General features: G+C 36.0%; 1 protein-coding gene across 1 annotated transcript in view; it reads left to right on the top strand.

Moving 5' to 3' along the window:
• EPHA4 (EPH receptor A4) overlaps nt 1-10,757 on the top strand; it is a 185,525-nt gene extending 174,768 nt beyond the window's left edge. The window contains exons 16-18 of the mRNA XM_039342469.1: nt 206-361; nt 1,032-1,908; nt 8,237-10,757. Of these exons, the coding sequence (XP_039198403.1) occupies nt 206-361; nt 1,032-1,146 (271 nt within the window). The 3' untranslated portion in view covers nt 1,147-1,908; nt 8,237-10,757. The remainder of the gene's footprint in view (nt 1-205; nt 362-1,031; nt 1,909-8,236) is intronic.
• The last annotated feature ends 5,283 nt before the right edge of the window (nt 10,758-16,040 follow it).

The raw sequence follows: 16,040 nt of genomic DNA, 5'->3' as shown, positions 1-16,040 counted from the left end.
CTTCTCTCCAGCACTAATTGTGTGTATTTCAATAGTTTGCAAATTTAAAGTCTTCCCCACCAAGCCAAAGTACAGACCATTTCCCCCCAGAAAATATGCATAAATCTTGTATCTCTAATTATACAAAGTAACTTTTGTATAATCTAGTTTAAAATCTAGATAAATCCCTTGTTAATTAAAACAATGTCCTTGTATTTGGTTCTAGGCCTAATACTGCTTTGCTGGATCCAAATTCTCCTGAATTCTCAGGTGTTGTTTCTGTTGGTGATTGGCTTCAAGCTATTAAAATGGAGCGATACAAGGATAACTTTACAGCTGCCAGCTATACTACTCTAGAGGCTGTGGTGCATATGAACCAAGAGTAAGTACTTGGCAGTATTAACAAAAAAAGTATAAAACTGTATCTTTTTTTTTTGCTTTGCATTGTTCATCATTAGAGTCAGTCATTGGCATGCATTTAATAGTAGAATATTGAAATTAATATAATTTGAAAATATCTTCTACAGTGCATGCAGACATTGTATTGGGATATTGCCAGTAGCTACTTTTTTTTGCCCAGGTCCAGAATGGACTTCCAGAAGTGGCATCGACACAGAGAATCAGTTGTTCACATATTTGAATCCCACCACTGCATATTGCTTCTGATTTTTATGCTTGAAATAGAAAAATAGAATTTTAGAATTTAGTTTGAAGATTTAATGTAGGGTAATAGAATGGGCTTGTAATAATTATAAGCAATGTAAAAAGCTGAAGCTACGTTAGCATTCACTATGCTGGAACGGGTTAGAAGTTAACCACTTTTTTTAAAAAAACCTGCATTTTCCTCTTAATTGTTTTTTTTTCATTGTATTTTGTGTACTAAACCTCACTAAAACACATTAAAATGCAATACATTTGGAGATGTAATTAAGAATTTATATAAATTCACCTTGATTTTCATTATTTTTTGTTGATGAAGATAGATACATATCTGGCATAAAGTTCTTATCTCTTGGCTCATTCCTTTCTTTTTCTTTTTTTAATTCATGTAGTGACCTGACAAGAATTGGAATTACTGCCATTGCACACCAGAATAAGATTTTGAACAGCGTCCAAGCAATGAGAACCCAAATGCAGCAAATGCACGGCAGAATGGTTCCAGTTTGAGACAGTACTGAATAAACTCTAAACTCTTGAAATTAGTTTACCTCATCCATGCACTTTAATTGAAGAACTGCACTTTTTTACTTCTTCTCCTTGCCATTGAAATAACAATAATAATGATTTGCAGCACTGTTTGATATATAAAGATTGCTAATTGTGCTGCAAAGAGGGAACCTACAAAAATGACAGGTCGTCATTTGAGAACAAGCCTGGAACAAATTGTTTCCTGGATTATACTTATATATGGATCAGCATTATGTAATATACTTGTATCTATAAAACATCCATTCAAGTTCTGAAGCTGTGTTTCCTGCCAGATACTGTTCTTAAACAAAGGAAATACTATTCCCTCCCCCCAGCAGCCATGGGATTACAATTATTGTGTTTGATCTGTGGATAAACCATTTTTTTCCTTCATCTTTTATTGGAACAAAGAATCTTCTGAACCAGGAAATGTTGGCATATTCTAGGCATCCATTGTACTCAGCAGAAAGCTTAAAGGAAAATATTATTTGGATGATCAGTGCCTCTCAAGATTTATCCACTTGCAATCTAAGACAGAGACCAACCTTCATGGATTACTGGATTTATTTATTTTATGAAGGGAAGAGTGTTGGTTGCTGTTATGGTTGCTGTTGCATTACACTGAGTATATCTGTCATGATTCTAGAAATTATCTTGCTAGTCAGCCATTCTTAATGATGGATTTTCCAAATCTACATCTAACCATTTTCAAGAGGCCACTGGCAGTGCAAAACTGAAAAGGTCAGTGAAACTTTTCTACTACGTGTTGTTTCAATTTTCATTAATGATAATAAAACAGTGCAATTATGAAATGAAAATCATAATGGGTGTTTATTCTGTTTTTTTCTGTGCTTAATCGAGATTGTGATATCACTGGGCCCTTTCCCTTAATAATTTGTTGACATATTTGTAATGATTGTCACTTTGTGCAAACTGTGGAGCCTTGGAATTCTCATTTTTATACTTGATTTGTTTTTAGAAAGCATGGGATGATTCACATGGAAACGTAAACACCTGCATAGTAAAAGATTTATGGAGGAAAAACTATAGATTTGTTAGATTGAAAAATATATTATATTCATATATTTTAAATTTGGTGCTGTTTGCTCATTGTTATGCACGCACACACACACACACATACACACATACACACACACTCAAAATCCTTTAAAACTATATTTTTCCATTTTAGTTGGCTAGGTCAAGCATAAGTTAAGCATTTTTACAGTGGTTCCGAAGTGAATCACACGATTCACTTATTCACTTATGACCACATGGTCATAAGCCTAAATCCATATACCAACTGGCAAATAGTGCTGGAAAGCAGCAGAAAATGGTAAAAATCATAGGTGACCACAAGATGATGCAGTTGGTAATAACAGTGGACCGATGGCCAAGCACCCAAAATATATTCACGTGACCACTGATGGGGCAGTACAATACAGTACAATGGCTGGATATGTTTTATGCCCTAAGCTATTCTTTCCAAAGCCATCATAAATTGAGGCAATCATATTTCCAAAACGTTAAACAATCAATCTTAAGACAATGATTACCTACAAAGCATTTTAAATGATTAATTTTGCTTTATTTAAATCAACCAATACAGTCAATTTATCTTAAATGCCTTATTGCAGAATTGTAGAACCAAAATGACAAGCAGTATGTCCTGGGGTTATCAGTGCCAAAATAATCTAGAAAAATCATAATCTCAATTTTGAAAATCCATTATTTGCATATAAAAGAAAGTAATAAATGAAAATGAAAAGTACTGAACTTTATCTTAACATCACTGGGAGTTGAGAAAATGTTAAATATTCCAGGATTGTCTATAATTTAGCTTTTGTTCCTTTGAATTATTTGGAGTGGAACTCCAACTGGACAGGTCCAGATGATGTGCCCGAGGTATGGCTCTGTAGTGAGTTTGTGGCTATTGAGGAAGTGGATAAGATCTTCCAGAATGTAAGCTTTGCTACCTGTTAGATCAGGTGTCTCTTGGAGGATTAAAGCTACCTGGCCCTTCAGATAGACAATCATGCATTGGTCTCTCCTGACTAAATTATTATAATGCATTCTACATGGAGCTATATAACTAGAGTGCAATCGCATGAGCAGTGATAGTATGAGCATACTGTATGTCCCCATTGCTTCATGAGCTGTACTGTTTGCAAGTTGGCTTCTGGGTGCAATTCAAAGTGTTGATTATCACCTATAAAGCCTGCATAACATAGAACCTGGTTACTTGAGGAGTGGCTTGTTTCTATATGTGTTTACCTATATGATAAGGTCAGTCAGAGTGGGCCTGCTCTGGTCTCCTGGAATTCCAGAAAGTACTTTATACCTACTCTGGTCCAGATCCAAGGGAATACTATGTTTAGGGATCCCTATTGTGTTTTCTTTTTATTGTCCTGCTTGTTTTAGTCCAGGTTGTCCATGTTATATTATGTTTTTAATTGTTTGTACTGGTTTGGGATTTTGTAAGCTACCCAGATAATAAAGAAAATATGAATGCATTATCTTAAGGAAACTGAGAAGCATGGCTTCTCAGTGATGGCTTCAACACAGGGGAATGATCGTCTCCCCACAGATTCATGGTGCTTCTGATTTTCTGCAAACTGTTAAAGACATAACTGTTCTCTCAAGCAGCTATTGAGTTAGAATGGTTGAAACCATTTGATTTTATTTTATTCTTTTTGTTTTTGCTATTTCATATTTTTTGTTCTCCCAATCAGTTGGCTTCTTTTTCTTGATATTCTTTGCTTTTTATTTTGTTTTGCTTTTAATTTGTAAGCCACCCAAATTGGGCCTTTCCAAATTTGGAAAAAAAACAAAATACATATATACTTACATGTATCATATCTACATACAAAATACTTATGTACTGTATATACATGTCTTGCAGTCTTATAGAACTGAATGAAACATATTCCTAAATAAACATGCATAGAAATTACATGCTATGAATTCAAATTATGAGGTAATTTGTAATTGAGAATGTACAGCTAGATAAATTGGTGGAGCAAAGTCTCCTTTGGAAACCATTTCACCTAAGCGTATTATTTTCAGAATAGCAGCATCATTTTCAATGACTTAAATTTTGGTTTCTCTCTCATCTACAGTTTACCACAAACTATAAATGACAATGAAATTTGATTTGCTAGAAATCACCGGATTTATTTGGAAGACAGAGTTAGTGAATTACACAAAGAAAAACCTGCCATATTTCTAATATCACCCTCATCAATTCTTGTCAGTTGTAACAACAAACTGCTGATTTTAACTACAAATTTGTCTCATAAATGAGTTTTTGAAATCAACTTGTTGGGAATAGAAGATGCTAAATTTGCATCCTGTCAAAATATACTGTGACAGCTTAATAAAAACTTCTTCTCATGGAGCTTCTCTCTCTCTCTCTCTCTCTCTCTCTCTCTCTCTCTCTCTCTCTCTCTGGGGGGGGGGAAGACAAAATTATCCATAAAACTTTCCAATTTGGAAGGATATACTTTACTTTTTTAAAAAGTTACTTTTTTAATACCATTTTGTTACAAATGTTGGAATATTTTTTCAAAAAATGCATTGAGTTTTTTATCCTTTTTAATAATATTAAAGCAAATACAAATAATATTCCTTTTTCCTCCTATTTTCCCCACAACAATAAACCTGGGAGTAACTGGCCTAAGGTACCCAGCCAGTTTTCATGTCTAAAGTGGACTACATCTCATAGTCTCTTGGTTTCTAGGCCATCACTTTAACCAATACACTGGTTCTTGATTTGCACAACTACTTATGTGCACTAGATCAAAATGGCTTTTGGCATGCCATATGAGACAAGATGATGGAGATCTATAAGGAGAATATCCTGCCTCAGGGTCAATCAATTTCAGAATAACTTCTGGTGACTACATGTTGTTTCAACCATATTACCTATTCTTCTTCATTGTCAAGCATAGTATTTTTTTTTCTGGTGCTAACATTACATGCCTATATCTTGCTTGCTAATCATTTCTCTGTGGAGAAGTCAGTCTTATTTGGTCAAGAATTCATTGATTTGTTCTTGAGGTCCATAATACTTAGCTGTCATCTCATATCCATAATCTGAAGGTGTCTTTTTACCATTTGTCTTCTTTCTATAGCCACTGGAAAACCACTGCTTTAATTATTTTGGTCTTTTTTGTCAAAGAAATCACCTTATCCTTTATGATCTCTCTATTTCTCCAACACTATCTCCATCTTTATCTATCCATGAACTCAAGAAAGGAAAACCTTGATTTAATAGAACTGGAAGCAAAGACTTTTGCATACAGTAGGTCAACTTTACATAATGATGCAAAACTATGCAACTGAAGTCACATTATGTAAATGATGCAAATTATCATGATAACACACTAATATTTAGTATCCACCACTGTCAATACTTTGCTATCAATTATAAGTTCAGTAACTAATACTAATCAACACTAACTTGGTCTTCTTAGCATAAGAAATATAGAAAGGAAAATAATATATTTATCTTATACATAATTCATATTTTTCACTTGCCAGGTTTTATTTTCAATAACTACCTTTTCTAAGTCTTCACTTTAAATTGACAAAGTGTTGTTTGGAACAGATCTCAAGTTATTAAGATTTTAGCTTCTTATTTTGATTTCTGTCATCACCTACTCCAAGCCTTCCATTCTCTTATTATTTCAGATAAACAGGTCTGGAGAGAATATGCATCCTGCCTCATTTTCCTTTTCATTCTGACCATTCTGATTCTTCAATCTTTCTTCTTATAGTAGTTTTAGGATATTCTAAAGCTTCTTTAGAAGAATATCTAACTTTTATACATTGTTCAGTGATATAAAAATGTGATAAATAAATATAATTGTTCTGATTTATCTCTTACCTTTAATATTTATCTCATTATTTTCTTACCCTTTCTTGATACTAGAAGTCATCAACCTTTTTTTTTACCCATGGCTTCCATTGTCCAAAAAGCCACATGAATTAGATGGTTTTTTTTTTACATTTTAGGAATATTTTTTGTTTAAATAATAACTCTTATCTCTTTCCATATTTTTTTCATGTGTCTGACTCTACTCTTTACATCAGTCTTATATACTGACTGTATATTTTCTATATCAAATATTGTTCTCATCTGTCTTCTAAGTTTAACCCATATATTTTACATCTATTTAATTTTCTACGTGTAATCCATATCTGTGCAAGGGTTGTCAGGAGCGGCAAAGGGGCAAACATGTCAAGAGGCAAATGCCATGAATGAAATAATTTTGACAAATTATATATTTCATATCATTTCTGTGTAGATATTCTAATAATTACATTATCATTTCTACCAAATATCTATAAATATTGTATACTGTCTGTTCCACAGTTAGTCTGCATTTGAAACTGTGCTGGCTGAGATTGGATTCATCTATTTCTATTTCATCTTCTATTACATAATTTCCTATTAGGTAATTAATTTGATTCCAGTGTTGATATCCATGTTCAGAATCTGTTTATTTTATTTGAACATGATTCACCTAATTTCACTTATTCCTGAAATTTCTTGTTTAATGTGCTTTATTTCTGCTTTGAAAATTCATCCTCAGTTCATGCTTACCACACTCCATATTCCAGTTGTTTGTGTCCATTTAACATAAGGAAGTCCTATTTCATTACTGGAACCATTGATGCTACATTTCCTTGTCTAGCTCTGTCATTGCATCCAGATTACTCAGATAAGTTTGACATTCTTCTCCATTAAGTAGAAGTGGCAGAGGGGTTTATCATCTGCTTTTTCAAATTGATTGAATAATTTCAGCCATGTCCACATAGTCTCTTAGAAGAAATACAATTTGTCATTGCTTTCTTAGGAATTTCATTTCAGAATTCCTTAAGAGGGTTAGTTTTCCTCACAACTGTACAGCCACATCTCACCTCATTCCCATTGCAGAATCATGTTGGCTTCACATGTTAGTCTTCCTTTGGTTTACCAAAACTCATATCCCCATTCATGTTGCTCTCAGGTACAATCAGTCTAATAAGTTCTCCTATCATGTCAGGTTATATACTTTTAGATACATTCATATGCAGTTCAAACTGGAGAGGTTGCTGAGTGGAAAGGAATAGTATGAACAGTATTTTAATCACTGCTCACAATACAGCAGAAATATAATTTGTGAATATGTATGAATATATGTATCACAACTGTTTAGCAAAATATTATTTGTAAAAAATATGTATATGTATCTGCTTATTGGTCTACTTAGCTTGATGTCTATTCTGAGACCAATTGCATTTCATGTCCTCAGTTGAGAATTTAGGAGACATTGCTATTAATGAAACCAAGACGAAGATCTAATTTAGTCCTCAGCTTATGACCATAATTAAGGCCAGAAATCTGGTTGTTGGTCAAGGTACCCCTTTGACCAGAAGTAATTTTCTGGCCTTTTTCATGGTGGTCAGTAAGTAAACTCTGCAGTCAAAAGCAAATTATGTAGTTTTTAAGTGAACCCAGTCATTTGAATTCTTTTTTTTTTTTTGCTGGAAAAACATCAAGAATTGAAGTCATATAACCATGGCACACCATGACCAGTTGTGAAGCTTCCTCCCAACAGGCAATCCTGTGACTGCAGGGGGAGAAGCACAACTGGGGGAGCTTTACGGCCATAAAGCATCTGCTCCATGCCATTAAAACTTTTGAAAAAGTCATAAAACAACTCGTCATAAGTTGGAACTATCTGTGTAACATTAGCTCAATGTCCAGCTTCTACTGAAGGTTTTCCTTCTTTCGCTAATATTGCATTCTTAGATCAAAATGCACTATTTCCAGGCTGATTATCTTTTCCTTTTAATTAGATAATGGACATTTTTCCATTTGAAATCATTCAATGTTTTTAGTGCCTGAAACCATATTTTTAATGTAAGTGTGTATTAGGAAAAACTATTGGAAGATTGTACTATAACCAATGTAGGATTTTTCTATGATAAACTTAAAATATGCATTATATTTTTCCGTTTGATATTAAAAATATCAGAGATATCAAGTTCTGACTTGGAATTTGTTTGTTTCCTTTGATAGGCAAAGTGGACCTTGCTTTCTTGGAATCAGGCCTTTCTTGTGACCATCTTAACCCTGGAAGATAACAGACTGGAGACAAGCACTTTCAGTTGTCTCAGTTTATTCAGCACTGACTCTAGAGAAAATGGACCATGAATAAGCAGCTTTTACTTCCTGAAGAGTATCTCTTTGGATTTCTTCCTTTTGAAAAGGTTTTGTCAGCAAAAAAAAGCAAATATAAGATCCAGATAAAATTATTTTAGTTCCACTTAAGGAATGTACTGTATAAAAGCCCTACAGACATATATACATATGCACCACACATACAACACACCCCACACAACCCCCTACATACTGTGTCTTTTTTTCCCTTGCATGTTGTTGTTATGTCTCCAAATGTCAGTGTCGGAGCCATAAGGACACCAGGGCTATGTACCCCTGTGCAGAACTTAGTTAAGAAAAGCTGAGACTGCATATGATAGTCCAGCAATACTTTATAGAAAGTGTGCCAATGCTAAAATGTCAATATTTTTAATAGAAAGGAAAGTAACTTATTTCTTCCAAGATTGTGTGAGGATATGTATGACTTTAGTGTGTGTGTGTGTGTGTGTGTGTGTGTGTGCGCGCGCGTGCGCATGGGTGTGCATGCACACGTAATATGTTTGTTTGTTACCTGTTGGCAGGGCCACCTGTGAATATACAGATAGCATCTCAAGATATTTGACAGTTTGTGGCTGGGCTGTTGAGTTACCAGGCCAGTAGGTGAGCTATGCAACAGTTGGGAGAAAACACACATACTCCTGAATGTTCCAGTTCTGTATCTATACATATATTATGTAGTTGCCACACTAACCTTAAAAATTAGTTCTTTAGCCTAGAGCAGGGACACTTTCACTTTGGTTATGGAATGATCCATCATGAGTTCCATAATGGCTAAAAACAGTATTGATAAACATTAGTCTTGCCAAGGCTGTTCATTATTGAATCAGTGATACCTTAAGGTAAAGTAGATAGAGAATAAGTCTTCACCCATCAGCAGGTTGCTTTGAACTGAACTATTTTTCTTTTCCTGTAAAAACAGTATTGAAAAGATTTGTTGAACACAAACAGAAATATGCAATCTTATACATTCACAGAAATGAATTATCCCATGTGCCATTTGCAAGAATTTCTGGGCTTATAAACTGACTGTGGAGCAAATTATTCATTTTTCCCTGCAGCTGAATAATACAAAAACATTTAAAGTAATCAAAACACATTTAAAATTCGAAAAAAAAATAACCAGAGTATTTTCTCTGCATTTTTATAATAATCTTTGTCAAAGTAGGTCAAAGGTCCTCCCTAGAAAGGTTGACAGACCATGAAGACTTTTCCTTTTCTATACATATATCGAATTTGGAAACAGGAGGATGGTGACAACCTGGAGACTATACTGCAACTCCATATTTTGAGCTCAGCCATTGATGTGTTTGATCTGTTTTCTGGTTGCAGAATAGTTTTCTCTGCTGAAACACAGTGCATTACAGCAAGTTGAAACAGAATAGTCAAACCAATATCACTGAGCAAGAAAAAAAATAAAACATATAAAACAATGTGTAAATTTTGCATTAAAATTTTCGAGCATATTTTGGATTTTTTATCAAAATCCTTGTCTTTTCTCCTTCCATACCTACAGTTCTGTCCACCCTCTCCCATTTTTGTTGTATTCATGGATGCAAAATCTAAAACCAATTTTTTGGGCTCAGGTATTCGTGCTGTTGGCAATAAAGAGGCATGAAACACTATTAAGGAGCCATGAGCTGCATGGACTGCAAAGCCAGGACACAATTGCAATCAAATATACTAAACAATACACATTGCCCATTAAAGAACAGAATACTGTATAGAACTGGCCTTCATTTCTTCCTGGTTACAGAAGAGACATCAACAGGAATATTTTAACACAGCAAACCTCTATACATTAAGGAAATATCTGCTTACAACCTCATTGGTTAATGTTTGTCCAGGTTTCTTGCTGTATTAAATTTGTGATGGATTTGTGTATTAAATATATAAATATATATATGTATAAAACAAAAAAGCTGGTTCTTGCCAGTAACCAGAACTTCAAAGCAGTATTTTTCTTTTACATGCATTTTCATAATGAGAAAGAAAGCATCCTGAATATTAATTAGACAGATTAAGAAGTTAAAAAAGAGAGTGCATTTATTTTTTGTATCACTGCAAATATGTTGGAATATGCAAAGACAGTTTAAAAAATTAGAATGTATGAGGCATATGATACTTTAGTCCATACTGGAAAAAAAGAAATCTTAACAGTGCATTGCTTGGGTTTGCAGATTTGAACAATATCTCAGATAGAAATATAGATTTTCTATTTTATTTTAATTTGTAATTTTTCTCTCTCCATCAATGTTAGGTACACATAACTTATGTCATTTATTTATGGTCTTTTATACCTAGTTTGTAAAATTGTAAAATAGCAAACTAAATGCAAAAATTTGCATTTGAAAATAATAAAGTAGTTGCTGTACAAATCTCACTTTTGATTCATGATATTCAATATAGTTAGCTTTAACTTGGTTATTTATAAATATAGATTTCTCATTATATGTGTTTCCATCTAGAATATTTTATTAAACAGTTTGACTAAACATTGTTTTAATTCAATCAACTAATTAAGAAATGATAAACTTTGACTATCTTAGCTTGCAGGTGAGAGTTAGCACAGCTAACTATTTCCACATAAAAGAAATGGCCCAATTATAGAGAATATTTAGGAACAAACCATTACACATTACAAATTATATTAAAGGCTGAGAAAATGGTTAACTTGCCGCCTCTAAAAAAATGAGACTGATGCTTGGTTTGGTTATTTGTTTTTTTTCTTTTCCTTTCCCATCTTTTTAGGGGAAAGGAAGTGGTTGTCCTATTTATTTTTTACTTTTGTATATATTGTTTACTGTCAAGAACCAGCAGGAAATCACATGTATTCATTCTGTCTCATTGGCAGATTTCCATAAGTACATTCTGTGAAGATAGTGGCTTAATGATGCTGGAAATAGTGTTTGCTCCAGTGGATCGAGCCCTAGCACTGTGTGGGTGGGGTGAGTTCCCATCACTTGTCTTAGCTTCTGCCCACCTAGCAGTTTGAAAGCATATTCCATGCGAGTAGATAAATGGGTACCACTGGTGGGAAGATGAGCTGATGCAAAGCAAGCTCATCCCCCTGTGACAAACTTTGGGAAACACATGAGCATATACCACAACATAGCTAGTAAATTGGAAACCACACTACTACCCTGCATTAACACTGTAGTCTCCTGGCTAATATAACAATGCCATATGCTAATAATAATTCTGTTAAGATCATGTCCATAGGCAGCCCATTAAATTTGGCTTACCTAATCCTGTTGGAGGGCATTTGTTAATATGTGCATTTTAAAAACTGAATTAATGGGACTGAACATATGGGGTGAGGTATCATCAGTATGCGGATGATACCCAATTGTATATCTCCACCCCGTGTCCTTTCAGCGAAGCAGTCGACGTGATGTGCCGGTGCCTGGAAGATGTGAGGGTCTGGATGGGGGTGAACAGGCTTAGACTCAACCCTGACAAGACCGAGTGGCTCTGGGTCTTGCCTCCCAAAGGCCAACTGGATGGTCCATCTTTAGTCCTGGGGGGGGCAAATTTACCTCCCTCAGTGCAGGCACGCAACTTGGGTGTCCTCCTGGACTCACAGCTAAATTTGGAACAACATCTGTCGGCTGTGGCCAGGGGGACCTTTGCACAGGTTCGCCTAGTGCACCAGTTGCGGCCTTATTTGGACCGGGAGGCTTTACTCACAGTCACTCATGCCCTTGTCACCTCAAGACTGGATTGCTGTAACGTGCTCTATATGGGGCTACCCTTGAAGGGCGTTCGGAGACTGCAGTTGGTTCAGAACGCAGCCGCGAGAGCGATTGTGGGCACGCCAAAGTACGCCCACGTGTCACCTATCCTCCGCGAGCTGCACTGGCTTCCTGTGGGTCTCCGGATGCAATTCAAGGTGTTGGTTATCACCTTCAAAGCCCTTCATGGCATAGGGCCAGGTTACTTACAGGACCGCATTCTGCCGCACAGCTCCCAGAGACCGGTGAGGTCCCATAGATTGGGCCTCCTTCAGGTCCCCTCGGCCAGACAATGTTGGCTGGCGGGCCCTCGGGGAAGGGCCTTTTCTGTGGTGGCTCCGACCTGGTGGAATCAACTTCCCCCCAAGGTTCGAACTACTCCCACCCTGCCGGCCTTTAAGAAAGCCGTTAAAACTCCTGTTCCGGCAGGCCTGGGGCTGATGTCCCCGGGAGGCCGGGATATGATCGGACTCGCGGTATGACTGGATTATTTTATTCTTTTATGACTGTTTTTAACCTTGTATGCTGCCCTGAGTCCTTTGGGATTGGGCGGCATATAAATATTTGTAAATAAATAAATAAACCTTTATATGCATTTTAGTCTTCGGAACATTTTAAAAACAAACATAATCTAATATTATTTAAGACCTATATTGGAATCTCTGAAACTTTAATTCATGAAGGTTGGGTTTGTTAAAAAAAAATCTAATAGACATCTGAATTTGCAGTAACAGGCAATATCATCTTATGCGCATAGGAATATATATGATCATTGTTAATCATGCATTTATTATCCTACTGTGTCACATGATTAACAATGTGATGGACATAATTTCCAAAGACAGCTTAAATATATGCAATAATTTGGAAAATATTAGAACATTAGAAATACATTTCATTATTTCAAGGTACTTGGAAGCTATAGATTATAGGAATGGATAACCTGCAGTATCCGGGCCTTATATCATTTTTAAGCCCTATTTTACAGCTACTGGAATCTTTTTAATTCTTACCAATTATAATTCTTCTAATTATTACTATAAAATTTTGCACTATGGTTTTCAGGACTTTTCTTTCCCATAAATAGCCTAATTTTTTTTTATTTATTTTTTTTTAAAAACATTCAAATGTTTCAGAAATAAAGAAAAAAAAATTACACCCATGTGTATGACATTAACCTATTCATTGTATTGTTGCTTGTCCTTATATCTATCTCAGCTTCGCCAAGATCTAATTTATGGCCTCCAAAGTGAAATTGTGGGATGTCCCATGAGTCTAAATAAGATTCTATTTTGTACAAGTGTGTGGCACACAGAAGATATGAAAATACCTCTTTGTAGAAATAAATGTAGCTCAAAATTATAAAATTAATGTTTCAAAAGATCTAGTCCATCTAGTACAGTGGTGGTGAAGTTATGGCACGGGTGCCAGAGGTGGCACTCGGAGCCCCTTCTGTGGGCACACGTGCCGTTGCCCCAGCCTTGCCTCTCCCCATGACCCTCTCCTCACCAGCAGCCCTCCTGGAGAAGAGTCACCCCCGAGCATGGCCCACACGGAGCAATGCAGCCAAGGACATGGCAGCCAGGCAGCGTAGACAAGACTCTGCCCTCATGCCCCATTGCGCACAGTTGATGCTGCAGGGCATGGGCAGAGGGCACGGCTGCCATGGCGTTGCTGGGCAATCTGTGGTGGGCCCTGAAGGCAAGTGGCCCTGCGGGCAGGTGGGTTGGGAGCAGGGTGGGGGTGGGGCAGGGGGTAGAGTGGGGGCGGTGCCAGTTTTTGGGCACTCAGTCTCTAAAAGATTTGCCATCACTGATCTAGTACTTGCAGAATCTCTCTCTCTTTCTCTCACTCTCTGTTTCTGATTTATATGGCCACTCTGAAAGGCTCACAGCAACAATAAAACTTCACTTTTCCAATATTCAGGAACTCCAGGGTAAAGGCTTCTCTTAGCAATATAAAGACACTGTTCCTTCCTCAGATTGCTTCATGTGAAGTTGTAATTCTATAGTGATGAATTCTCCTAAAGAGCTAGAATAGAATAGAATAGAATAGAGTAGAATAGAATAGAATAGAATAGAATAGAATAGAATAGACCTTATAGGTCATCTAGTCCAACCCGCTATCCCAAGCAGGAGACCCTGCACAATTTCTGACAAATGGCAGTCCACTCTCATCTTGAAAGACCCACAATATCTGAAGGCAAACTGTTCCATAGTTGATTGTTCTCACTGTCAGAAAATTTGTCCTTATTTCTAGATTGAATCTCTCTTGATCAGTTTCCATACATTATTCCTTGTCTGGCCTTTGGAAAATGGATTGATCCCCTCCTCTCTGTGACAGCCCCTCAAATATTGGAACACTGCTATCATGTCTCCCTGGTTCTTTTCTTCACTAGACTAGCCATGCCCAGTTCCTGTAACCGTTCTTCATATGTTTTAGCCTCCAGTCCCCTAATCATCTTTAATGCTCTTCTCTGCACTTTTTCTAGAGTCTCAACCCCTTTTTAATAGAGTGGGGACCAAAACTGGTTGCAGTATTCTAGGTATGGTCTTACTAAGGCTTTATAGAGTGGTATTAGTACTTCACATGATCTTAATTGAATCCATCTGTTAATGTAATTTAGGATTTTTTTGGCTGCCACCACACACTGTTGGCTCATATTTAATTGATTGTCCACTAAGACTCCAAGATCCCTCTCACAGTTACTGCTATTAAGCCTGGTTTCACCCAATCTATATGTGTACTTTTGGTTTTTCTTGCCTAAGTGTAAGACTTTACTTTTCTCTATATTGAATTTCATTTTGTAAATAGTGCCCAGTGTTCAAGTCTGTCAAGATCCATTTGGATCTTGAGCCTGTCATCTAGGGAGTTGGTTATTCCTGACAGTTTTGTATCATCTGCAAATTTGATAAGTTCCCCTTGTATTCCCTCAACTAAGTTGTTTATGAAGATACTGAAGAATACTGTGCCTAAGACAGAACCTGGTGGTACCCAACTGCTTACTTTCCTTCCAACACAGAATCCTAGGATATCTGTGTTATAAATAAAAATAAATGATATTAGGCCAAAGTCCATGAAGTAACTAAGAGTAATTTTTCTCCTGGGTCTCAATCGAACCTGGGTGGTCTACTGAACTAAAAAGGCAGAATATGATATGTGAAATAAAAACATTGTCAGAACATTTTTATTGTCCTTCTATTTTCTGTTGTACTAGAACAATGACATTGTCAAAGCATAAGGTCTTATTTTAGATCTCCATTAGCTCTTAAAACCTAAAATCTAGTTCCTTCAGTCCAGGGATCAGTACAGTTTAACAGAAATCCAAATGTTTATGATAGTTATCCTAAAAATCACGCTATTTGCTGCATGCAGGTGAAAAATTGGGGAAATTTGTTATCTTGAAATCTTAAGCCAGTCCATTCACGTCAGAAAAGCTAAATGAAGTCTGACAACTACAAAAAATGTCTGGTATATTCTAAATCAACAATATGATTGAGTTCCAGATACATTTGGGGCCCCAGCCTCAGTTATTTTACCCTTTCCCATTTAAGGAAGTGCCCTTGGGCAATTTACTGATTCTCGATTGAATGGTTAATAGACCTCTGACATATCTTATTTCTGGCTGCAATCCTGAACATAATTCATTGTTTACAGCCACTGCCAAGAGATTTCTATGAATATGTTAATGTATCTCTTTTTAAAAAGTGAAATAAAAAAGATGGAAACCTAAAGCACATTGCTTCTAATCATTTTTAGTAAAATAGATAGAAGTAATGGCCTACAAATAAATGAGCAACCTAGGCAAGCATGCTATCTATAAACTATATTCCAGTCTACATCAGAAATATATTCAGTTGATTGTAAACAAAGTATCCATTGATGGAAATAACATAGTTTTTTGTAAACATCTGCTTGTACTAAAGATCTGT

Source organism: Crotalus tigris, unplaced genomic scaffold, assembly GCF_016545835.1.
Source record: "Crotalus tigris isolate CLP2741 ecotype Arizona unplaced genomic scaffold, ASM1654583v1 scf7180000017792.2578787, whole genome shotgun sequence".
NCBI lineage: Eukaryota > Metazoa > Chordata > Lepidosauria > Squamata > Viperidae > Crotalus > Crotalus tigris.
Note: the sequence above shows the minus strand (reverse complement) of the source record. Positions and strands in the feature narration are given on the sequence as shown.